The sequence below is a fragment of the Mirounga leonina genome, unplaced genomic scaffold, assembly GCF_011800145.1.
Source record: "Mirounga leonina isolate KUSES-001 unplaced genomic scaffold, KU_Mleo_1.0 Mir_107, whole genome shotgun sequence".
NCBI classification, from domain to species: Eukaryota; Metazoa; Chordata; class Mammalia; order Carnivora; family Phocidae; genus Mirounga; species Mirounga leonina.
Window position 1 is genome coordinate 4055487 of NW_023270233.1, and position 26698 is coordinate 4082184.

At 38.6% G+C, this 26698-nt stretch overlaps 1 protein-coding gene across 1 annotated transcript in view; it reads right to left on the reverse strand.

Moving 5' to 3' along the window:
* Nucleotides 1-217: 217 nt before the first annotated feature.
* LOC118018664 (DNA replication ATP-dependent helicase/nuclease DNA2-like) overlaps nt 218-26698 on the reverse strand; it is a 46453-nt gene continuing 19972 nt past the window's right edge. Inside the window, exons 7-21 of the mRNA XM_035017392.1 lie at nt 24423-24540; nt 23477-23642; nt 21031-21225; nt 18627-18857; nt 14963-15079; nt 14773-14882; nt 14385-14494; nt 13511-13735; nt 9307-9500; nt 9125-9214; nt 8836-9040; nt 5072-5161; nt 4284-4466; nt 1816-1962; nt 218-972 (exon numbers count right to left, since the gene is read on the reverse strand). Of these exons, the coding sequence (XP_034873283.1) occupies nt 904-972; nt 1816-1962; nt 4284-4466; nt 5072-5161; nt 8836-9040; nt 9125-9214; nt 9307-9500; nt 13511-13735; nt 14385-14494; nt 14773-14882; nt 14963-15079; nt 18627-18857; nt 21031-21225; nt 23477-23642; nt 24423-24540 (2250 nt within the window). The 3' untranslated portion in view covers nt 218-903. The remainder of the gene's footprint in view (nt 973-1815; nt 1963-4283; nt 4467-5071; nt 5162-8835; nt 9041-9124; nt 9215-9306; nt 9501-13510; nt 13736-14384; nt 14495-14772; nt 14883-14962; nt 15080-18626; nt 18858-21030; nt 21226-23476; nt 23643-24422; nt 24541-26698) is intronic.

Consider the following 26698-nt stretch of genomic DNA (forward strand, 5'->3'; position numbering starts at 1 on the left):
ACTAAAAATAACAAGGGGAATCAGAAATTAATTGGAAATAATTAATTTATAAGTAATAATTTAAAAGCCTAGGTTTATTTTTTATTTTTTTAAAGATTTTATTTATTTATTTGACAGAGAGACACAGCGAAAGAGGGAACACAAGCAGAGGGAGTGGGAGAGGGAGAAGCAGGCCTCCGGCAGAGCAGGGAGCCCGATGCGGGGCTCGATCCCAGGACCCTGGGATCATGACCTGAGCCGAAGGCAGATGCCCAATGACTGACCCACTCAGGCGTCCCTAAAAGCCTAGGTTTAAAGTGAAAATGTACCTTATACCAAAATGCAACAGTCAGGAGAAAAACCCAGCAAAATGGCCTTGGATCACAGACCACAAAACACAGAAAAGAATCACACTTGTGTTCTCATCATCACAAGATTGTGCTTAAGTGAAAAAACAAATGAATTTTCTTTACCTAATCTCTTAAATAAACAAAATATGACAGAAATCTACAAAATCAAATCAGTATTGAAATTTTAGACTTAAAGTTTCTCAGATCCAAAAGTTAATCTATTACTAAAGCTGGTAAAAATTTATCAAACTCTTTCTAGGTCACACAAAAACACATTGATAGTACCTACAAAACTTAGACTTTTCAGTTTTGGAAAAACTGAAAAAATTAATAGTGTGTTACATTTTACACAATGATAGAACTTTAACAAGACTATACCAAAAAAATAAATAAAGAAAACAAAAAACTGGAACTCTCAACAAAGTACATTTACACCATTTCATACCCTTGGGATAAAAGTCATCTTCACAATCTAACCAGGCACTGCTTTCATAGCACATCCAAATTGCAAATAACAGGTAATATTTAGAGGAGCTCTCATATGCCAGTATGAGAAATCAAAGAAAACAGTGCTTTATCTTCTTTGAAAATCACCCAATACATGACAAAGACTTTCGTGTTCCTCTGATGGAAGATCCATGATGTACATAAATTAAGGAAAGTATACTTCACAAAAAATGGAATTGCACAAAAACATCCATGACACTATTTAACATTTTGTAATTTGGTTTATAGGACTGCTGAAAAATTTTTTATGGCATTCTATGGATAATAATGTACTTAAACAATAAGGTTTATATATCTTAGCCTAAGATCTTCATATAACATTTTTAAAGATGATTTATTTTAGTCATAATCTACAATTATGACAAGGAATAATTCTCCAATTTATAATTCTCTCAATTTTTTTTAAATTTTAATGCTTTGTCCTAGATTTTAAAAAGGGAGGGTTATAAATTAGGGTGAGAAGAACCAAAAGGGGTAACCACTTTTCCTAGATGTGTTCTAGGAAACATGTACCCTGCCCTAGGATAGCAAACCAAGTCCCTTTTCATCTCCTTTCTCACTTCACAAACTATCCTTCTCCATCACCTTCATTATTTCACTTTTTGCTTAAAATTACTTCCTGTGAGGGGAGCCTGGGTGGTTCAGTTGTTAACCCTCTGCCTTTGGCTCAGGTCATGATCCCAGGGTTCTGGGAAGGAGCCCCGCATTGGGCTCTCTGCTCAGTGGGAATCCTGATTCTCCCTCTCCCACTCTCCCTGCTTGTGTTCCCTCTCTCGCTGTCTCTCTCTCTGTCAAATAAATAAATAAAATCTTTAAAAAAAAAAATTAGTTCCTGTGAATTATTTTCTCTTTTTCCTTTGTAGAATCAGGTCTTTGAAATGTGCCCATGGAAAACACAAAACATTAAGTTTTAATTTATATAAATACATAAATATTCACAATAGCACAGATGTGACCATATACAAAACAAAAAGGATATTAATTTTTCCGAGTTTAGATGATCAAGTAACTTCCCCAAAGGAGGATAGCGGTTCAGTGAGGGCACACATCCTAGGAGAATCAGTTTATGTTTGGCTCTGGTTATAGCAACATTAAGACGCCGCCAATCTTTCAGGAGTTCACCAAGCTGAAAGAAATAATTTTCAATTATTTGAGTTTTCTCAGACATTTAAGTTTGTTCTAGCAAAGAACACAGTTTGTTGTGAACTATTTCCCTACTTTAAGCATATATTCCAAAGAAGATTCATTGACACATTTAAAATTCTTTAGACAGTTGGAAAAACTTGCGCACAATGCCAACTTCCAAATATTTTATCTTGGGTGCAATTTCCAAGCCATAATTTAAGGAAATGGAGCTATCTATCTCCACTCACTGTAGCATTATTGGTAACAGTAATGAAAACTTGTAATAGCCTTAGACTCAGGGGAGTGGTTAAATATACCATGACACCTATGTACACTATGCAACTGTAAGAACACAATGAAATCTGTGTATTGACATGGAGAGATCTCCAAGCTATTTAAGTGAAAAAAGCAGAGTCCATTAGAGCGTATATATTACCTTCTGTGTAAAAAAAAGGGAAATATGAATACTGATTCATATCTGTTTGTATATGCCTAAAGGAAAGGAATTAGAGGTTACCCAGGAAAAAAAAAAAACCCCACAAATTGTATACAACTCAAAACCAAAAAACCCAAATAATCCAATTAAACAATGGGCAGAAGACATGAACAGACATTTCTCCAAAGAAGACATACATGAAAAAATAATTAATCATCAAGGAAATGCAAATCAAACCCATAATGAGCTACTACCTCACACCTGTCAGAATGGCTAAAATCAAAAACCCAAGAAACAAGCATTGACAAAGATGTGGAGAAAATGGACCCCTCATGCATTGTTGGGGAAATGCAAACTGGTGCAGCCACTGTGGAAAACAGTAATGGAGTTCCTCAAAAAATTAAAAATAGAACTACCATATGATCCAGAAATTCCACTACTGGGTGTTTACCCAAAGAATACGAAAACATTAATTCAAAAGGATGTACACACCTCTATTGTAGCATTATTTACAATAGCCAAATTATGGAAGCAGCCCAAGTGTCCAACCACAGATGAATAAAGAAGATGTGATATATATATAAAATGGAAAAATACTCAGCATAAAAAAGAATGAAATCTTGCCATTTGCACAACATGGAAGGATCTAAAGGGTGTAATGCTAAGTGAAATAAGTCAAAGAAAGACAAATACCATATAATTTCACTCATGGAATTTAAGAAACAAAACAAATGAACAAAGAAAAAAGACAAACCAAAAAAAGGACTCTTAACTATAGAGAACAAACTGACAGTTACCAGAGGGAAGTTGGGCGGGGGGGCGCTGGGGGTGAAATTGGTGAAGGGGATTTAGAGTACATTTATCATGATGAGCACTGAGTAAAGTATGGGATTTTTGAATCACTGTATCTTATACCTGAAATTATAACACTGTATATTAATGATACTGGAATTAAATAAAAAACACCAAATTGTGATTATCTGTAAGGGTAAGAACTGAGTAGAAGAGGAACTGGTTAGAAAGGAGACTTCTTACTGTATCTTTATAACCATATGAAGGTATCACATAATCATGAAAAATGAATGAAAAGGAGGTAAACATGCAAAACACAAAACCTGGGATTATATATAAAATTAAAAGTATATCTAAGGAAGAGTCTATGCTTAAAATGCCCCTAACACAACAGCCAAAAGGTGGAAGCAAACCAAATGTCCACTGATGGATGAATAAACAAAATATGCCATATACATGCAATGGAATATTATTCAGCCTTAAAAAGGAACAAAATTCTGATACATAATACAATATGGATGAACCTCGAGGACACCATGCTATATGAAATAAGCCAATTACAAAAGGACAAATACTGGGGCGCCTAGGTGGCTCAGTTGGTTAAGCGTCTGCCTTTGGCTCAGGTCATGATCTTGGGATCCTGGGATTCAGCCCCCACATCAGGCTCCTTGCTCAGTGGGGAGCCTGCTTCTCCCTCTCACTCTGCCCCTCCCCACCGCTTGTGCTCAAGCGCACTCTCTCTGTCTCAAACAAATAAAATCTTAAAAAAAGAAACAAAAACCCCAAAAGAACAAATACTGTATAATTCCACTTATATGAGATAACTATGGTAATCAAATTCAAAGACAGAAAGCAGAATGGTGATTGCCAGGGCCTGGAGGGAGAGGGAACTGGAGGGTTGTTATTCGTGGGTACAGAGCTTCAGTTTTGCAAAATGAAAAAGTACCAGAGAGCTGCTGCACAACACTGAATTGTACATTTAAAAACAGTGATGATTTTAAATTTTATATTATGTGGGGTTTTTACCACAACCTAAAAAAAAAAGAAAAGAAAAAAAGTCCCAAACAAATCAGCAGAAAATACAATGAACTCACAGGTCCATCTTTATTACTTCTAACAAAAGATACCAGAATGATACTTTTGTCTCTTCCTTGGTATTTGTCTACAGTGTTAACTTCGACCATCCTGATAGAAGAATGGAACAGTAAATCATTGATGATCTTTAACTGCTGCCTGTAGGGTGCAATGATACCAATATCAGAGGGTTTACATCCAGCCTAAACAGAAAAGAAACACAATGAAAATGAAAATCCTGATTTTTGTTATTTAAGCTTTACTAAATTTATTAAATTACATGTTTACCTAATGTGCCTGATTAATGTTTACAACAGATTGTCTTATTGCAAGGAGTAAATACAATTACTAAATTTGCTCTAAATCTAAATCCATATTTCCTGAGATTTAATAATTTCCTCAGACACTGCTCCCTTGATTTCTATAGATTAATGACAGAATAATGGTTTGCATGCCACTAGAACAGTGCTGCCATAGGGGGGAAAAAAAGCACAAAGAAATACATTACACTTTCTACGATCCCTTCCACTGAAGTTTCCAATCCCCAATCACACTGATTCAACCCTATATTGACACAATCAGAATTATCTGATGTTACAAAAAATTACCCTAAGTGGAAACCCAAAATGCCATTATAAAAAATTACATCTTTGATAATTTTCCGAAAATAGAACAAAAGCAATCAGGCTTCAGTACTCTCATGTTAATGAACAAGGATTAATGCTAGGTCTTAAGTTCCTTGCATTCTAACATTATATTATACTTCATCTTAATATTTATTATCCATCAAAATTAAATTCTAAATTACCTTAATAAAAATAGAGGTCAGGAAAACTATTAGCTTGGCTTCTGTCATATTGCTCACACCACCCTTTTCAACTTGTTCTGGTGCTGGAACCTAAATAGAAAAAAGAGTTGAGTATGGTCAGTACACAGGTAGCCAAAGAGAACACCCTTGTGGACACAAATGAAAAATAAACTTATTTTAAAAGTTGAAGGTACAAGGAAATAAATAAATAAATGTTGAAGGTAAAAGAATTAACAAAAATGAATGACAGTAGTCACCTTTCAGAAAGCCACCTAGAGGAAACCCATCTTAAACATCCTACAGTTCAGATTAAAATCTTTCTAAGAGGGGCATCTGGGTGGCTCAGTTTGTTAAGTGACTGCCTTCGGCTCAGGTCATAATCCCAGGGTCCTGGGATCGAGCCCACATCCCTGCTCAGCGAGGAGCCTGCTTCTTCCTCTCCCTCTGCCACTCCCCCTGCCTGTGCTCTCCTGCTCTCTGTCAAATAAATAAAGAAAATCTTTCTAAAAGATAAAATTAAATTTAAAAAATAAAATAAAAAATAAAATCTTTCTAAGAGCCAACCACACACTGGGCTTGACATACTTTACTTTGTTATCCCCTAGTTTACAAGTATCAAAGGTCAGAAAAGATAAGTAACTTGCCCAAGGCCTCACAGTAAATCACATCAGTAGGATTCAAACTTGGATCGGGCTCTACTATATGTGTTCTTGCCGTTTTCTTGTTGCCTTTCATACAAATAATGGAGCAGATAAAGTTCCCCAGGTTCTAGCATACCTGGTAAAACTCTCTAAGGACTATTTTGCTCCTACATAAGCCTTAAGTAGTCCTGATTATTATTATTATTTATTTTTAACTTTTTAAAGTAGGCTCCATGCCCAACATGGGACTTGAACTCACAACCCTGAGATCAAGAGTTGCACGCTCTACTGATTGAGCCAGGCAAGTAACCAATCTTGATTATCTTTAATACCTTTTATTTGGGGGGCACCTAGGTGGCTCAGTCAGCTAAGCATCTGCCTTCGGCTCAGGTCATGATCTCAGGGTCCTGGGATTGAGCCCTGCGTCACTCCCCACTCAACAGACAGTCTCCTTCTCCCTCTCCCTCTGCTCCTCTGCCTACTTGTGCTCTCTCTCTCAAATAAATAAATCTTTTTTTTTTAATTTATATGAGAGAGAGCACATGAGAGAGCATGAAAGGGAGAGAAGAGAGCACATGCAGGGAGGAAGGGTAGAGGGAGACACAGACTCCCTGACAAGCAGGGAGCCTGATGTGGGACTTGATCCCAGGACCCTGGGATCATGACCTGAGCCAAAGGCAGAAGCTTAACCAACTGAGCCACTCAGGCACCCAAATAAATAAAAATCTTAAAAAAAAAAAAATTTATTTGGAATTCTGTTGCTAAGAAAGAAGAAACCTGAGTAGCAAAAACAAAGAATCTGAGTGCTCATTGGTGAGGTAAATAATTGTAAATTATAAGTAATAAATTGGAACTGAGGTTTCTAAATGCAATCATTTGTGAGGTCAGTTTACTGAAAAAATTTCCCAGAGCCCAACTGCCCCTACTTGTTAATCCTTGATCCTGAAATGCTAAGGGCAATATCCAAGAGAATGAAAATTCCATCATGGCACATCGGGTGGGTCCTATTTATTTATTTATTTATTTTAAAGATTTCATTTACTTATTTGACAGAGAGAGAGCACAAGCAGGGGGAGCAGCAGGCAGAGGGAAAGGGAGAAGCAGGATCTCAGCTGAGCAGGGAGCCCGATGCAGGATTCAATCCCAGGACCCTGGGATCACGACCTGAGCTGAAGGCACCTGCTTAACCACCTGAGCCACCCAGGCGCCCCTATTTATTTATTTATTTATTTATTTAAAGATTTTATTTATTGACAGAGAGAGACACAGCGAGAGAGGGAACACAAGCAGGGGGAGTGGGAGAGGGAGAAGCAGGCTTCCTGCCGGGCAGGAAGCCCGATGCGGGGCTCGATCTCAGGACCCTGGGATCATGACCTGAGCCGAAGGCAGACGCTCAACGACTGAGCCACCCAGGTGCCCCCCTATTTATTTATTTTTAAACTAAACTCTGTGCCCAACGTCAGTCTTGAATTCATGACCCTGAGATCAAGAGTCACATGCTCTACCAACTGAGCCAGCCAGATGCCCCTGCAAGTGGGGCCCTATTTTTAATAACCACCCACCATAATAACAAAAGATATAATTATTTTACAGTAATACGCATACATATAATTGGTCACTTTTTTTTAAGATTTTATTTATTTGCTAGAGAGAGCGAGCACATGCACACATGCACACCTAGCCGGGGGAGTGGCAGGCAGAGGGAGAAGCAGGCTCCCTACTGAGCAGGGAGCCCCATGAGACTTAAGAGCCAGGACCCTGGGATCATGACCTGAGCCAAAGACAGATGCTTAACCAACTGAGACACCAGGCGTCCCTGGTCATTATTTTTTTTCTGGTCATGTAAAGACTTCCAAACCAATGCTGAGAAGCACTACATAAAACAAACTATAGAAATAACAGGGTCAAAACTTCGTTCTTAGTTCCTAGAAATAAGAACCAAGTCATTTAAAGTCCTTGTGAAGAGTTTTGTTTAATGATAAGTTTGTAAGGTCTTTATGTGCATATGTGGAGGCAGGAGGTAATAAATATCTGTACTGTCAGGCTCAATTTTGCTGTGAACCTAAAACTGCTCTAGTAAATAAAGTCTCCATTTGTAAACCCAGCCCTTTGATAATATCAATGCCAATTTCTTTTCTAAGAAATATAATTATACACTTGAGTTCACTTTCTAGCTTTCCTACTTCAAAAGTCAATTCTCACATCTATTAATCCCCAGAATAAACCTCCTTCCAAAGAAGGCTCTAGAAATAAGTCAATCAGAGGAAGACAGGTATCATATGACCTCACTGATATGAGGAATTCTTAATCTTAGGAAACAAACTGAGGGTTGCTGGAGTGGTAGGGGGTGGCAGGGATGGGGTGGCTGGGTGATGGACATTGGGGGAGGGTATGTGCTATGGTGAGCACTGTGAAGTGTGCAGGACTGTTGAATCACAGATCTGTACCTCTGAAGCAAACAATACATTATATGTTAAAAAAAAGAAGATGACAACGATAGCAGGAGGGGAAGAATGAAGGGGGGGAATCGGAGGGGGAGACAAACCATGAGAGACTATGGATTCTGAAAAACAAACTGAGGGTTCTAGAGGGGAGGAGGGGTGGGGGGATGGGTTAGCCTGGTGATGGGTATTAAAGAGGGCATGTATTGAATGGAGCACTGGGTGTTATACGCAAACAATGAATCATGGAATACTACATCAAAAACTAATGATGTAATGTACGGTGATTAACATAACATAATAAAAAAAAAACAAAGATACTTGCTCTATAGAAAGAAAAGATTCTTTTGTGTTGAAGTATAAGAAATACACTAGTTTTGGGGCACCTGGGTGGCTCAGTTGTTAAGCGTCTGCCTTTGACTCAGGTCATGATCCCAGGGTCCTGGGATCGAGCCCTGCATCAGGCTCCCTGCTCAGCAGGAAGCCTGCTTCTCCCTCTCCCACTCCCCCACTTGTGTTTCTTCTCTCACTGTCTCTCTCTGTCAAAAAATTAAAAAAAGAAAAGAAAAGAGCTAGTTTTAACTGAGCTCTATTAAAGCATTTGCTATTAAAAACTGAAGAATTTAAATAACAGGACAAAAGGAGAAAAAACAGAAAATATTCAGGTTTTTTTTTTTCTTACCTTGTCTGTATTAAGAAAACAAACAGGATTGTTTGGCTCAAATACTCCAATCATCCAAGGATTTTCAGAATAATCAGCATAAAATTCCAGTTCCAGCTTTACATCTTTAAAGTGAGGTAGGCTGACCACTGCGTTGGCCACTTTGTCTGATCCACACTCCAGCTTTCCTTCATATGTCAGTTTATTACTTAAGGACATAATTTTACTAAGGCAATTACAAAAATAATTTTAGTTTTGGTAGATGAAAATAAACATGAAAATCACTCATAGCTGACACTCTCACAAATACCTGTTCATTCTGTACTGCACAGTTAATTGTACAACAGCATTCTTATTCTGCTCCAGTCTCTTGAATAAGCTTTCACTCATGCCAAGAGCTCTGTCAACAAATCAAATTCAGGCTTATCAGTGCACTGACATGGTCCCATAAGAAGAATCTAATTTAAAATTAAAATTTCAATGTCTGCTTACCTTGCTTCACGATTTAGCACCAGGGGAGGAAGCTGCTGATGATCCCCCACCAACACAAATCTCCGAGAAAAAAAAAGTGGCCCTAGGCAGACTGGCTGGCTAATTTGAGAGGCTTCATCCACAATACAAAAATCAAAAGTTTTACGAGAAAATATTGGATGGTTTATTCCCATACACGTTGTTGCAACTATACGCTAAGAACAAAGAAAGAAAATAGATGGGTTATCTAACATATCCAAGAAATGTAACTTGTTTTTCCCATATTTTATTTTACTTATTGATTTTAATCTCTACACCCAATATGGCATTTGAACTCAAAACCCCAAGATCAAGAATCACATGCTCTACCAAATGAGCAAGCCAGGTGCCCCGCCATTTTTTAAATTTAAAGTTCAAAAAGATTTTTGTCCCAAACAACAGGAATCCCCCAATTTTATTTAATTCTGAAACATTTATAGTATGCAAAAAAAATTTAACTTTTTACTACAAATTGAAAAATCAAGTAAATTCTCTGGACACTCTTAACAATGCTCAAATTTGGATATTTCCAAATGGAAATCTGAAACACTCAAGAGGAAACAAGTTAATTATTTTTTAAGTTTTTATTTATTTAAGCAATCTCTACACCCAATGTAGGGCTCAAACAAGAGTCACATGCTCTTCCAACTGAGCCAACCAGGCACCCCAATAATTTAATTATTATTAATTTTGTTTTTTAAAAGATTTTATTTATTTACTTGAGAGAGAGCACGAGAGAGAGTGGGGGCGGGGAGCCCGGCACAGGGCTCAATCCCAGAACCCCTGGATCATGACCTCAGCCGAAAGCAGCCGCTTAACCAACTAAGCCACTCAGGCGGCCCCAATAATTTATTTTTAAATGTCAGTCAGGACTTCACTTCTGGTAAACTGGAGTACTTTTCCTCACTCCTCCCACAAAGTACAACTAAAAACTCTAAACATTATATATAAAACAAACATAAGAACTCTGAAAGGTGGAGAAAAGGTAGACCATCTAGGGACCTTGGGACGGGAGGAACAGTAGTTTGTTCCCTGGGTTTTCTTTGGCCCTCATATATCCCAACTTTGGAGCTAAAGAATTTAACAACTCAGGAATGCCAATGGGCACAGACCAAAGAAAGCTCAAACAAAAGCCAAAGGAACAGAAAAGGAAAGCCTAGTACACAGAAATCTTGTATACAATAGCCACTCTACCCTAACCAAAGACCACAGAAAACACTGTAGTCTTACGCCCTGTTGATGCCAGCAAAGGAACTCCAATATCCTACTGGGGCAATTACAGAGAAGGCCAAGTAGGGAGCCAGGACTTTAATCCCTGCTGAATGATAATAAGCCCCCAACGTCAGTGGAGACCATGTGGGGAACCTAGACTATCACCCCTATCCAGCAGTAATGAGGAGCCCCTAATCATTACGTTAAGAGGCCAAATGGGAACTTACACTTCAACTCCCACCCAGCAGTAATGAGGTGGGGTACCCTCTTGCCCTATCAGACTAGTGTCAGAGGAAGCCAGCTAAAACAGAAGTATTAAATAACATAATGCAAATGTTCAGGTTTCATCATAAAATATACATAACCATGGGCACCTGGGTGGCTCAGTTGGTTGAGTGTCCGACTGTTGATCTCAGTTCAGGTTTTGATCTCAGGGTTGTCAGTTCAAGCCTGAGTGTGGAGCCTACTTAAAAAAAAGCGGGGGGCACCTGGATGGCTCAGTTGGTTAAGCGTCTGTCTTTGGCTCAGGTCATGATCCCAGCATCCTGGGATCAAGTCCCGAGTCGGGCTCCATGCTTAGCGGAGAGCCTGTTTCTCCCTTTCCCTCTCCCTCTACTTGTGTTCTCTGTCAAATAAATAAAATCTTTTAAAAAAGTACATAGGGGCACCTGGGTGGCTCAGTTGGTTAAGTGTCTGTCTTTGGCTCAGGTCATGATCCCAGGGTCCTGGGATCGAGCCCCACATCGGGCTCCCTGCTCGGCAGGAAGCCTGCTTCTCCCTCCCCCACTTCCCCTGCTTGTGTTCCCTCTCTCACTGTGTCTCTCTCTGTCAAATAGAAATAAAATCTTTAAAAAAATAAATAAAAGTTAAAAAATACATTAAAAAAAAACGTAACTGGGAAGATCTCAAACTGAATGAAAAAAAGACATGCAACAGATGCCAACACCAAGGATGTCAGAGATGTTAGAATTGTAGGACAAAGATTTTATTGTTTTTAAGTTCATTTTTATTTTTTTAGTAATCTCTACACCCATTGTGGCACTCGAACTCATGACCCCAAAATCAAGAGTGTGTAACAAAGATTTTAAAGCAGCCATGATAAAAATGTTTCACTGAGCAACTATGAACACAGTTGAATCAAATAAAAAACAGGGTCTCAACAAAGAAATAGAGCATAAAAGAAAAAGCAAATGGAAATTTTAGAACTGAAAATATAACTGAAATTTTATTTATTTATTCATTTATTTTTTTTTTAAGATTTTATTTATTTTGGGGCACCTGGGTGGCTCAGTCGTTAAGCGTCTGCCTTCGGCTCGGGTCATGATCCCAGGGTCCTGAGATCGAGCCCCACATCGGGCTCCCCGCTCTGCGGGAAGCCTGCTTCTCCCTCTCCCACTCCCCCTGCTTGTGTTCCCTCTCTCGCTTTGTCTCTCTCTGTCAAATAAATAAATAAAATCTTAAAAAAAAAAAAAAGATTTTATTTATTTATTTGACAGAGAGAGAGAGAGAGCACACAGTCAGGGGGAGCGGCAGGCAGAGGCAGAGGCAGAGGCAGAGGGAGAAGCAGGCTCTCTGCCGAGCAAGGAGTCCGATGAGGGACTCCATCCTAGGACCCTGGGATCATGACCTGAGCAGAAGGCAGACGCTTAACTGAGTGAGCCACCCAGGCGCCCCAAAAATAAAATCTTTAAAAAATAAAAATAGGGGCACCTGGGTGGTTGTTAAGCATCTGCCTTCAGCTCAGGTCATGATCCCAGGGTCCTGGGATTGAGCCCCACATCCGGCTCCCTGCTCTGCGGGGAGCGTGCTTCTCCCTCTCCCACTCCCACCTGCTTGTGTTCCTGCTCTCGCTCTCTCTAATAAATAAATAAAATCTTAAAAAATAAATAAATAAAATACAAATAAAAACTTCCCAGAAAAATGTAAACATTAAATAATAAAATAAAAACTTCTATATCACAGTCTCAAAGTCTAGAAATACTTATCGTTAGACTATTCATGTACCATTGCTTTGAATTCAAACTGGCTAAAAAATCCTGATTATTAGTAGTTTTCTAGGTGTGATATTATAATAATACATGTTTGGTCTTCCTCTGGGTTCCTGACACAGAGCTCCTAAAACCTTTAGAATTTCGGTAGTGTTAGGGGTGAGAGGATTATCTTTTGTTATTCATAGTAAATCCCTTGCAACCATACCTGCATTTATGCTAATGAGAGGATGGGAGTTGGTTGTCAGAGGAACCAATCTAGAGATTAAAGGGTTAGAACTTTCAGCCCCATCCCAACCCCGACCCCTCTACTTAGGGAAGGGTAGAGGGAATAGGGATTGAGCTAATCACCAACCACCAAATCAATGATTTAATCAGTCGTGCCTACATGATGGAATCTCCATAAAAACCCTAAACAAAGGGATTCAGAGAGCTTCCGGGATTGGTGAACACATCATGGTGCTGGGAGGGTGGATCATCTGGAGGGTATAGAAGCTCCGTATCCCTTTCCACATTCCTAACCCTATGCATCTCTTCCATTTGGCTGTTCCTGAATTGCATCCTATATAATACATCTTGAATTCTGTGAGCCATTCTAGCAAATTATCGAACCGTAGGATGGGGTCATGGGAACCCTGATTTATGGCTGGTTGTTCTGATGCACAGGAGGCCCCGGACATAACTGAGAACTGAAGTGGGTGGTGCAACCTTATTAAGGGGCTGAGCCCTAAGCTGTGGAATCTGCACTAACTCCGCTAGTGTCAGAAGTGTTGTGAGTAGAGAGAGACGAGCATTTTCCATAACTAGGATATTTTAAACTAGGAGATGGGAGCCCTGAATAATAAACTAGAAACCTCATTTCAGTTCAAAAGCAAACAGCAAACTATAAATTAATAAAACTGGTCAATGTGACTGAATTCCCCAGAATGTTTCTCCACTCAGTCTGGCTACTCAGGCTGGTGTTATTATGCAATAATAGTACTTACGTGACTATTGTAGAGTTCTTCCAGAAGAGCTAAAGATTTAATGGACTTGGATCTGCAAATTTCCTCCTCTGTGAATTTCTGGATGTCTTGATGTACCTTCTGAGTCTGACCCAAACGCAAAAAGCCTATTTTAAACTTTGCTAACTTCAAAAGAATATTGTCAACAGCAGAGTGTGTATAGCTGGTCAACAAAACACTAAAACCACAGGCATGGAGAATTCTTACCTAATAATGAATAAAAGAAAGGAAAATAACATTACTTTTAATTCCAGATATTAACATGCTTATATTTTTCAAATAGAATCAGAAAACTTAATAGGAAGCATATCTTAGAGTTGAGCCAAAGTAAATATTTAAAAAATTATAAAGGCAAAATGTTTTATGAAAATCCCATGGCATTATCTTATTAATTAGTGATATGTTAAAATATATTATTAGTAATAATAAAATTGAGTACAAAATACAAACTTTGAATAGCACCTGGCACACAGTATCAATCAATATTTCTTGCCATCATTATGATTATTCTAAGATTAGCACAGAAATTTACTGACATGGAAAAAAAAATCCCAGAAAAATCTATTTCAACACCTCTGTATAATTTATTATTTTTTTAAGGCAAGGAAAACATACAATGATACACATGCCCCCAAATGAAAAAGATCTCAGAGAATCCTAAATGCAACAAACCTACAACATGATTACAACTTTTTGTGACTTAGCTTTTTATATTTCTCATGTCCTTCTAAAAGGTTAATTTGAAATAAAGCCTTTTGATTTAAAATTCAGCCCTTTTGATAGAAAATATCACATTCTCCGAACTGAGAAGCTGATTTAAATCGTTAGTTTCTAAGCAAAAGAATAATAACCTTACAAGAGTACATATTGTGGTTGTTTTTCCTGTTCCAGGCATACCCACGATGAGTGTGTAGTCTTTTGAAAGAAGTACCTTTTTCATTGCTTGCCTCTGAGGTTTATTCAAGCCTACATTTAAATTTAAAAATAACAGGAAAAAAAATGCTGGATTTCAATGAGCAAATTATAAGAAAAGCATCCTCTATGCAAGTCTGTTCTTCAATACGTCTTTTTAAAGTAAGAAAATGTCATGGTGATTAAAGTATATATATAAACTACTTCCCAAGAGAATCTGTCTAAAAATTATAAGTTTAATAAGTTATAAAATTGCTAGACTAGAATGTACTTTGTATTATAAATACAACCAAGAACAATCAATGGAAGGAGACATGCTGATTATCACATACCTTTTAGAATGCAGGCAACTGTATCCTTTGCATCATATGGAAGAACAGAACTGAGGTAGGATATAAAGTGAGGTTCACGAAAGTCAATGATTAAATCTCGAAGTTTTTGGCTGAAAAGAAAAAAAAAATGTCTTCAGTAATATTCCTTAGGAAAGTGGGGTAAATTTCAAATTCACTCATTGTTACAAACCTGACAGAAGTATTTTCCATCAATTTAGAAAGATTTCCTAAGGGAGTATCTATATTACAAGTTTTTTCTTCCTGGTCCAATCTGAACAAAGTTGATTCTGGGAGTACTGACAAGTTCCTAAAACAGTGAAACAGATGTACATGAATGTTTTTCATTTAACATGGTCAGTTGGGTCTGTATAAGAAATACATTGCTGTGTGAAGCCTGGGTGGCTCAGTCGGTTAAGCACCTGCCTTCAGCTCAGGTTATGATCCCAGGTCTTGGGATCAAGTCCCACATCAGGCTCCTGGCTCAGCAGGGAGCCGGCTTCTCCCGCTTCTCCTCCCCCTGCTCGTGCTCTCTCTGACAAATAAATAAATAAACTCTTTAAAAAAAAAAGAAATACATTGCTGTTTGCTAAAAGAATAAATGAGTCAGAATAGCTATTAAAATGGCTACCAGGCCCTAATTCATACTTGCCAATCAGACAAATAAGAATGGTGGACTGGCAGAAAAGGGAGAAAATAGGGCACAAGACACTAAGGTCAAAGCAATTATTCAGGAACCTACAATACTGCTGGCAATTCACTAGGCCTCGCTTTGCAATCTAGCCTGGGCTCATCACCCCCAGAAGGATCCTGAGCACATGGCCCCTCTCTCCTCCAGTCTGGAGCACAGGTCTCTTTCCTGATGCCTTCTCCCACTCCTCCTCCAGCTCCTAAAATCCTGGAGTTCCCTAGGGTCCCCCCTCCCTGGTCCTCTGTACTGCTCTTTCTTGTCATTTCCCCTTTGGTTCTATGCCCTCATGTAGCTCTAAATCCAAAATCTACATCTTGAGACCTGACCCACATTCCTTTTCCACCTGGTTGCTCAGCCAAGCTTCAGGTTTGGATATCCAGCAGGCAACAAGATCTTTCCACTTGGTCAAAACCCAGGCTATGAAAGCTCAATACATTCAAAATTGAACAAATCTTCATCCCTGCTGAACCTCATCCTCATTCTGTGGGTCTGATGCCAGTCAATAGCACTTGCCTCTACACCACTGCCTTATCCTTCCCTCTCCCTTCCTCTCACCCTCTTCCCAAACTCCATATCCAATCAGCATCCAAATGTCAGCCGATTTTACTTTCTAAATACTTCTCAAAATCACTCCATCCTCTCTGCCAAAGCTACCTCACCCTCAATCACCGCTAGCCTGGGCCACTACAAGTTTCCTAGTTTCTATGCTTTCAGTTTCATCTCTATTAATTAACTATTCTTCACAATGCATTCACAGAAAAATGCAAATCCGATTATTATCACTCTTCTGTTTAAAACTCTTCGATACATCTGAATAGTCACAACTTAACATGGTATATAAGACCTTCTATGAACTGACCTCCCCAATCACACTCCCTTCTTCATCTTTTACATTCCTGCACTTTCCTGAACATTCCACCTCATACTGTATCACACCATCATGTCTTTATTATGCACCACGTTCCTCTGTCTAGCATACTCTTCTCACATTGTCACCAGGCTAATTATTCCACCGGGTGAAGATCCAGAATGACCTTTTTCAAAAGCTTTCCCTAAGCCTTCTAAACTTCAGTTCAATGCCTCTCATCTATGTTCTCTTCAATTCAAACATTTGTCATATTAGACCAGAAATATGTTTATTTGTCTACCCACAAGATTATAAGCTCCTCAAGGATTTGCAAAGCAGGATACACACTAAATAAATAACTGCAAGCTACCGCAGGAAATCCTAACAGATAAAAGAATTACTGTGGCTCATATTCCCATATCATGAAATCTAGACTAGGGCTGGCTGTGGCCAAACTAGAATTACTGACTGGTAGAGAACAAGCCTGGACACATCCAGGGCAGTTACCCAGAAGTCACTGCATCCCAATTGCTGCTCTCCATCCATTAAGATATGGCAAGGCATGGCCTGCACTTAAAAGTAAAGAAGGCTGGGAGTGCAGGAAGAGGGGAACATAGATATTAGTGAGCATGGATAGTAGTCTCAACCACAAATGTTCATATCAACTATTTTATTTACTTAATATTTTTCTTTAAATGAACTCACTTTAACAAAGATAAATATACTTTATGTCACAACTATAAATGGAAAAAAATGTTTTTTAAAAAGATTTTATTTTTAAGTAATCTCTACACCCAACATGGGGCTCGAATCCACAACCCTGAGATCAAGAGTTGCATGCTTGACTGACTGAGCCAGCCAGGTGCCCCAAAACGGTTCTTTTTAGAAGGAAAAAATGAAATGGTGAGTGCCCAGAGGGCTACAAATAAGCTTCAAGGCTAACGGGATCTAGCCCGCTGCCATTCCCGTGTTGGTGAGAACTAGATAAGATTATGTCCACATTAGCGTTACAAAACAGAATATACTAAACAAAAGTTGAGCAGTTTGGTAGTTCCTCAAAATGTTAAACTCAAAATTAGTACATGACCCAGCAATTCCATTAGTAGGTATCTAAAAAGGAAAATAAAAATATATTCACATAGGGGCGCTTATGGGCGCTCAGATGGTTAAGCACCCAACTCTTGATTTCGGCTCAAGCCATGATCTCAGGGTCCTGGGATTAAGCCCATGTTGAGCTCTGTGCTCAGCAGGGAATCTGCTTCTCTCTCTCCCTCTGCCCCTCCCCTCACTTGCACCTCTAAAATAAAGAAATCTCTCTATATATTCACATAGATATGTGTATGTGACTATTTATAGCAACACTAGCCATAACACCTAAAAAGTAGAAACAACTCAAATGTCCATCAGCTGGTGAATGGATGAGCAAAATGTGGCCTATCCACATAATGGAATATTATTCAGCCATAAAGAAATAAGGTACTGGGGCACCTGGGTGGCTCAGTCGTTAAACATCTGCCATCAGCTCAGGTCATGATCCCAGGGTGCTGGGATCGAGCCCCGCATTGGGCTCCCTGCTCCGCAGGAAGCCTGTTTCTCCCTCTCCCACTCCCCCTGCTTGTGTTCCCCCTCTCGCTGTCTCTCTCTCTGTCAAATAAAATATAAAAAAAAAAAAGAAAGAAAGAAAAAAAGAAATAAGGTACTGATAAATGCCAAAACACAGATGAGCCTCAGAAACATTATGCTAAGTAAAAGAAGCTAGCAAAAAAAACAAAACAAAACCAAAAACCATATGGTTCTAGTTATATGAAATACCCAGAAGAGGGGCACCTGGGTGGCCCAGTGGGTTAAGGGTGTGCCTTCGGCTTGGGTCATGATCCCAGGCTCCTGGGATAGGGCCCCACATCGGGCTCCCTGCTCAACGGGAAGTCTGCTTCTTCCTCTCCCTCTGCTCCTCACCCTGCTCCTTCTCTCTCTTACTCACTCTCTCTCAGAAAAAAAAAAGAACAGCATGCTAAGTAAAAAAAAGCCAGTCACAGAAGACCATATATGATCCCATTTCTATGAAATGTTCAGAATAGGCATATCTACAGAGACAGAAAGGAAAGTGGTGATTGCCTAGAGCAGGGGGAATGAATACCAAAGGGTACAAGGGTTCTTTCTGGGGTGATGAAAATATTCTAAAAGTGATTTTGGTGATGGCTGCACAACTCTAAGAATATACTAAAAATGATGAATAATGGTTTAAATGAATAAACTGTGTATAGTATGCAATTTACATATCAATAAAGCTGTTACCCCACCAAAGGAACATTTCATTACCTGTCTAATAAACAGGTTACTGATGTCATGTTAATCTCCTTCACATATCCCCTAGACAAAGCAAACAGTGTTCTCTCTTCTCCACTTAAAATAATTCTATCACCTGCCATTAGATTTGTGACAGGAATGTCACCATTTTTACGTTGAAAATTATGTAAATATTGTCCATCACAAACTGTCTTAACACATTCTGTTCTAAGCAGGTTTCCAATGCAGTTGCCACTCTCCTCCCTATGAAACAGAAAGACAGAGAAAGCTTCCATTTACATCATATATATAAATACTATATTTGCATTTTTCCACAATTTACTTGTTCATCTGGCCCCTGAAAGCTATAATGCTAATACTGAGTCATTCATTTTTACGTTTTCCACAAACTACACTAAAGTGTTAGAAATGCTAAGGAAGGGGCACCCGGGTGGCTCAGTCATTAAGCGTCTGCCTTCGGCTCAGGTCATGATCCCAGGGTCCTGGGATCGAGCCCCACATCGGGGTCCCTGCTCGGCCAGGAGCCTGCTTCTCCCTCTCCCACTCCCCCTGCTCGTGTTCCCTCTCTAGCTGTCTCTCTCTGTCAAATAAATAAATAAAATCTTAAAAATAAATAAATAAATAAATAAATAAATAAATAAAAGAAATGCTAAGGAAACATTCTATTAGTTATAAAATAATCTCTCATCAAAAGATCTCTAGACAGGGCACCTGGGTGGCTCAGTTGGTTAAGCGACTGCCTTCAGCTCAGGTCATGATCCCAGGGTCCTAGGATCGAGCCCCACATCGGGCTCCCTACTCTGCGGGAAGCCTGCTTCTCCCTCTCCCACTCCCCCTGCTTGTGTTCCATCTCTCGCTGTGTCTCTCTCTGTCAAATAAATAAATAAAATCTTTAAAAAAAAAAAAAAAAGATCTCTAGACAAGGGCTAGGGAGCATATCCCCTGTTGCACCCACAGGCTGGGATCTCCAAACAACATGTGTATCAGCACTTTGAACCTTGAATGACACCCCTACTTCTATGCTGATACACATAATATTACAGAAGACAAATGGTAATATTTTTCCTGAACTTAATGTGAAGAAAATAAGTACTTATTTCTTTTGTATTTACAAAAGGATTTATAATTATTGTTATTAAAATAATGGCAAGCAAATTGATAATCCCACTGCTTCTAAGAAATAAGTATTAAGCATTTACAATCTCTCAGACACTACTATTAAATACAACTTCAGAAGCTTATTGGCATGTACACTTGATATATTCCCTGTACTTACGTGGTCTATCAAAAACGACTTAAATTTTATCCACTGTAATGATCCCTTATGTTAAAATTTACTATTAAGGAAATAATGATCCAATTATTTCTAAAGTCACATTAAAATCAATATTCATTCTGGAAAGTTTTAAGTAAGTGGATCAAAAGCAATGAAATGAAATACTACAAAAAGAAAAAAACTGGGGTGCCTGGGTGGCTCAGTCAGTTAAGTGGCTGCCTACGGCTCAGGTCATGATCCCAGGACCCTGGAATTGAGTCCTGCATCAGGCTCCCCGCTCAGTGGGGAGTCTGCTTCTCCCTCACCCCTTGCTGTGCTCTCTCTTGCTTTCTGTCAAATAAATAAATAAAATCCTTAAAAACAAAAAAAGAAAAATACAATGCAAAGATATACAAAATTACTTCTTTATAAGCAACTTGTAAAAAAAAAAGAACTCTATAGGAAACAAACAGGGTTGCTGGACATGAGATGGGTGGGGGGATAGGGTAACTGGGTGATGAGCATTAAGGAGGGCACTTGATGTTATGAACACTGGGTGCTATAGGCAACTAATGAATCACTAAACTCTACCTTTGAAACTAAAAAAAATTTTAAAATTACAAAAAAATTTTTTAAATAAAATAGATCTCACAAAATAAAAGATGGACCAACTTTAGAAAATGTGAATCTGTATCAAAACACTGAAAATATAAACTTTTTAAAGACTAGTATTTAGGGGCGCCTGGGTGGCTCAGTCAGTTAAGCATCTGTCTCCGGCTCAGGTCATAATACCAGGGTCCTGGGATCGAGTCCCACGTGGGCCTCCTTGCTCAGTGGGGAGCCTGCTTCTTCCTTTGCCTGCTCTGCCTGCCACTTCCCCTGCTTGTGCACTCTCTCTCTCTCTGACAAATAAACAAAATCTTATAAAAAAAAAAAGTTTAAAAAAAAAGATTTCTCAAGACATATTTAACCTACTGAAAATAAAAATAGTGCTCTACTTAGAAACAATTCCTTGACAGCCATCTAGAGTTGGCATGAATATATGAAATTACACATCTCTGACAGGATATCGTGTATCCTGTATTTTTCATGAATTCCAGATACCATTCCATTAGGTAATCCAAATTACTTAAGTTTTACTGTATTAGATGGACCACTTACATTTCTGAAGCAGGCATTAACCATATATGTTGGTGATTCTTTTTATTATCCTTTGATTGTGACTCCAGGGTTAACATTAGACACCAAAGGCTGAAATACTCCAAGTGTGTAAGCTTTAGATGTTGGGTTTCTTCTTTTATTTTGGGCAGCATGCCAATCGGGACTGAACTGTCATCCATCTGTTGTTCAACAGCTCTAAAGAGAGATGTATATAAAACATTTTACTGGCTAGCTATAAAAATGAAGTTATTTCTAAAATAAGCATACATACATGATGATCACTGTAACTTATAACCACAGGTCCTAATTTTCTTTAAAAGTCATTTCAACATTCTATAAGCCAAATGGCTTTTTACAAAACGAAATGCTAAAGAAACCGAGTATAGCATTATTTTGCCTTTAAGGACTATAACCCTAATAGCTACTTAAATTTGGTATACTCTAGTTTTCATTAATATAATGGTAGCAAGTCTCGGCTTTTTGTACAACTGCATTTCTCAAAATCACAATATTTGTACATCCAGCTCTGGGCCATTAGAAAGTCAACATAAAAACATGGAGAATTATGTGGAATATCAATTGTGCTTAATACAAAATTTCTGAATTTTTATATAGAAACAATTATGTTATAGGATAGCATACAAAACACAGAGAATAAAATAAGATTTCAAAAAATGTGCTTGTACTATAGGCCCAAACTTCCCATAGTTCATTGTCCTCTGCATTAAGAGATCATTTATTTTATATAATACTTTGAGGGCGCCTGGGTGGCTCAGATGGTTAAGCGTCTGCCTTCGGCTCAGGTCATGATCCCAGGGTCCTGGGATCGAGTCCCACATCGGGCTCTCTGCTCCTTGGGAGCCTGCTTCTCTCTCTGCCTCTCTCTCTCTGTCTCTCATGAATAAATAAATAAAATCTTAAAAAAAAAAAAAGATACAGACTCTCTGGGGCACCTGAGTGGCTCAGTCGTTAAGCGTCTACCTTCGGCTCAGGTCATGGTTCCAGGGTCCTGGGAGCCCCGCATCGGGCTCCCGGCTCCACGGGAAGGCTGCTTCTCCCTCTCCCACTCCCCCTGCTTGTGTCCCCTCTCTCGCTATGTCTCTCTCTGTCAAATAAATAAATAAAATCTTAAAAAATAATAATAATACTTTGAAAAGTCCTTTATGGGAATTTTTAGGCTGAACTGGAACTTTGGTCTTGATTTTATCTTATTTCCTTCTCTGTATTTACATCTAACTACTTTTTTGTGTCCTTCAAAACTTTCACTGGCCTATGAAGGTATAAATACAAATGACTGGTCTTAAGACAGCTAATAAACTTCCCACATGTAGAAAAATAGACATCTAGGCCCCTGGCTGACTCAGTCAGTGGAGCATGCAATTCTTGATCTTGGGATTGTAAGTTAGAGCCCCATGTTGGGTATGGAGATCACTTAAAAAAAAATCTTGGGGTGCCTGGGTGGCTCAGTCGGTTACACTCTGCCTTCAGCTCAGGTCATGATCTCAGGGTCCTGGGATCGAGTCCCACGTTGGGCTCCCTGCTCAGTGGGGAGACTGCTTCTCCCTCTCACCCCTGTTCTCTCTCACTCTCAAATAAATAAAATCTTAAAAAAAAAAAATCTTAAAAAAAGAAGAAAAGAAAAATAAACATATATAAACAGAAAGACAAGTCTGTTGAATCATATCAAACTGTCTGTCTGGAAGAACCAATTTCCCTGCTTTTAACTACACAAGGCATAAAATTAAAATAGTAACTAAGAAATAGAAGAATTCTTAAAGTATCACTTAGAAAAGCTGTATAATATTTAAAATTCCTATACTAGTTCCTTTTTTTTTTTTTTTTAAGATTTTTTTATTTTGGGGACACCTGGGTGTCTCAGTTGGTTAAGCATCTGCCTTCAGCTCAGGTCATGATCCCAGGGTCCTGGGATCGAGCCCCGCATCGGGCTCCTTGCTCAGCAGAGAGCCTGCTTCTCCCTCTGTCTGCTGCTCCCCCTGCTTGTGCTCTCTCTCTCTCTGACAAATAAAAGAAAAAAAATTTAAAGATTTTTTTATTTTTAAGTTACACTCTACATGGGGTTCAAACTTAAAACCCTGAGATCAAGTCACATGCTCCCCCAAATGAGCCATCCAGATGCCCCTATACTACACTCTTCTTAACCAGATTCCAGTAAGTCCTAAAATTATTTCATTTCCCCAGAAACTATGTGCATCAAGATTAAAATAACCACTTTGGGAAAAAGTTTAAAAAGCATTCTGTCATTCCCCAAGGAAATAGGCTGGTTACAAAATATGAACTGTGTTTTTTTTAATATACCCTTCATTTTAAAAATACTACCCACAAAGAAAAATCACTAAAATGAAATCATCAGTGCCAGACCAGACAACAAACAAAGTTAAATCATTCTGAGTTGAGTAAACATAATTTTGGAAGACAATGTTTTTACCTGCTATAAAGAGCACAGTTGCCAATTTGTGAACAATATTTACAAGTTTGCTGGTCCTCAATTATTTGTGGCAAAGGAGCAAGCTTTGTCTTCTCCTTTTCAATAGCAGATTTGCTAATACGGTGAAGCAAAGAGTATGCCATCTGGTTTCTTAGCCTTAATAATTCTATGGAAAAAGAAGGTGGGGATGTGTTTAAGAATTAAGTTTATTATATATCTTTATCATGTAAAACTTTCAGATTTAAAAACATAAAATGAACATTCATGTTTCCCAATACACTAGAATAACTGAACATTTTGGCGTATATTTGCTTAAATTTTTGTTCACTTCATAAGTTCTTTTAAACAACCATATATCTCATAACTAGTAAATATTATGAAGTTGGTATTTTTAGCTAAATGCTATGGATAAACACAGCTATCTAGAATGTCCCAAATATAAGACAGGAAGTTTAAAATAAATGTTTGTATAATAAAATTTTAAAAGGTTAAAGATCTTTTCAACTGTACAGTATATTGTTAAAATTCTTTTTTTAAAAATACCACAACTGGGGTGCCTGGGTAGCTCAGTTGGTTGAGCAACTGCACTCGGCTCAGGTCATGATCCTGGAGTCCCAGGATCGAGTCCCGCATCAGGCCCCCTGCTCAGCAGGGAGTCTGCTTCTTCCTTTGACCCTACCCCCTCTCATGTTCTCTCTCTCATTCTCTCTCTCAAATAAATAAATAAATAAATCTTTAAAAAAAAAAAAAGTTGGTTAAAAATACCACAACTAAAAATACATAAATAAGCAAGCAAGCAAATAAATAAAACCATAACTACACATTACAACCTATATTAGACCTCACAAGTACAGTGAATGATTTTTAGGTATATATACAGATTACTAAAGGTTAAAGGAAACAAACAAAACCCAGAGAAGGAAATGCAAAGAGAGAACAGCTCGACCTCTTTTATCAAGATGGTTGGCCGGCACAGGGTACATGTGGCCGGTCTTGAGGTAAAGGAGCAGGCCGGCCTCGGGGTCAGCTCTCCTCTCTTGGCTCAGCACTGTGTACAGAACAAGCTGTGAAAACATTGGACATTTTGTCAACGAAAACTAACTTTCATATATCCATGCGTGTTTAGCAATCAACACATACTGGAATTTTAAAATCAAAAGGTCGGGGCACTTGGGTGGCTCAGTCAGTTGAGCAACCGACTACTATGGGTTTCGTCTCAGGTCATGATCTGAGGGTTGTGGGATCCAGCCGCACAACCAGCTCCTCGCTCAGGGGGGAGTCTGCTTGAAAGATGCTCTCCCTCTGCAACCCCCATCGTAAGCACACATGCACACCCCCGTGCTCTGTCTCTAAAAATGAATAAATAAATCTTTAAAAAAATAAAAAATAAAAATACAAAAATCAGGGGGTGCCTGCGTGGCTCAGTCGTTAAGTGTCTGCCTTCGGCTCAGGTCATGATCCCAGGGTCCTGGGATCAAGTCCCGTAATGGGCTCCCTGCTCCAAGGGAAGCCTGCTTCTCCCTCTCCCACTCCCCCTGCTTGTGTTCCCTCTCTCGCTGTCTCTGTCAAATAAATAAAATCTTTTAAAAAATTAAAAAATAAAAAAATAAATAGAAAATAAATAAATCAAAAGGTCAATTAAGCTATTTCTATTTTGAAAATAACAGAAATTAATACAGATAACACAATAATTCAATGTCAAATATTTAACTTCTGCAACATGAACACTGTCTATGCTTCTCAGTTTTACACAATAAAGAAATACACAGAGGGCGCCTGGGTGGCTCAGTCAGGTAAGCATGTGCCTTTGGCCCAGGTCATAATCTCAGGGTCCTGGTATTGAGCCCCAAATCAGGCTCCCTGCTCAATGGGGAGTCTGCTTCTCCCTCTCGCTCTGCCCCTCCTCCTGGCTGTGTTTTTCTTTCATTCTCTCTCTCTCTCAAATAAATGAAATATTTTTTTAAAAAATACATAGAATTTTTCTTAGTAAATATTTAGGTGTGTCTCTGTCAAATAAATAAATAAAATCTTTAAAAAAACAAAAAAAAAGAAGGAAATTAACCAAACTATTCTGAAGTTCACAGTCTTTAGAAACTATTTCCCCTGTTTCAAATAATAAATGAACTAAAAAAATAAATAGATAAAAGATAAATAAGTGAACTAAACATTAAAATGCATATTATTTATGTCATAGTTACGGGGACAACTAAATGAGACTATACAAAGTTCATTGTTTTTTGCAGAGCATAAGTCATTATTAGCTACATTAAATTTATGTGGTACTCTCCAAAGAAACCATCTAAGACAAGTTAGAAACAGCTGGTTTACAGTTCATGAAACCACCTTAGCAACAATAGCAAGTTACTTAGTCATATACAACCTGCAAACAAGCTAGTATGTTTTCCAGGAGATTTCCAAGATTAAAATGTTGAAAAATTTATGTCTTTGTTTGTTTGTTTTTTAGTAGGCTCCACACCCAGCCTGGAGCCCAGTGTGGGGCCTGAACTCTCGACCATGAGATCAAGACCTGAGCTGAGATCAAGAGCTGGAAGCCTGGGATATCTGGGTGGCTCAGTCGTTAAGTGTCTGTCTTTGGCTCAGGTCATGATCCCAGGGTCCTGGGATTAAATCCTGCCTGGGGCTCGCTCAGAGGGGAGCCTGCTTCTCCTTCTGCCTGCTATTCCCCCTGCTTGTGCTGTCTGTCTCTCTGACAAATAAATAAAATCTTAAAAAGGAAAAAAAAAATGAGTTGGAAGCTTAACCAACTGAGCCACCCAAGTGTCCCGGATTTATGTCTTTAAATCATAAAATTTCAGGGGCGCCTGGGTGGCTCAGTTGGTTAAGCATGTGCCTTCAGCTCAGGTCATGATCCCAGGGTTCTGGGATCGAGCCCCACCTCGAGCAGGGAGCCTGCTCCTCCCTCTGCCTCTACCCTGATGCCCACTCCGCCCTGGCTCATGCTCTCTCGCTCTCTCAAATAAATAAATAAATAATACATAAATCATGAAATCCCAAAATACCAAGACCAGTCATTATAATTAACATACCTAGGTAGGAGAAAAGAAAGATTTATGTTAATTAAGTCACTATAAATAATGTTTCAGATAATTTTGAAGTACAACAAAAGATTGTTATGTTTACCAAAGAGTAGAAAAGATGAATAAAAACTTGAATTTAACATAATGGTAAGACATGGTTCTATATTTCATTTTAGATAATAAT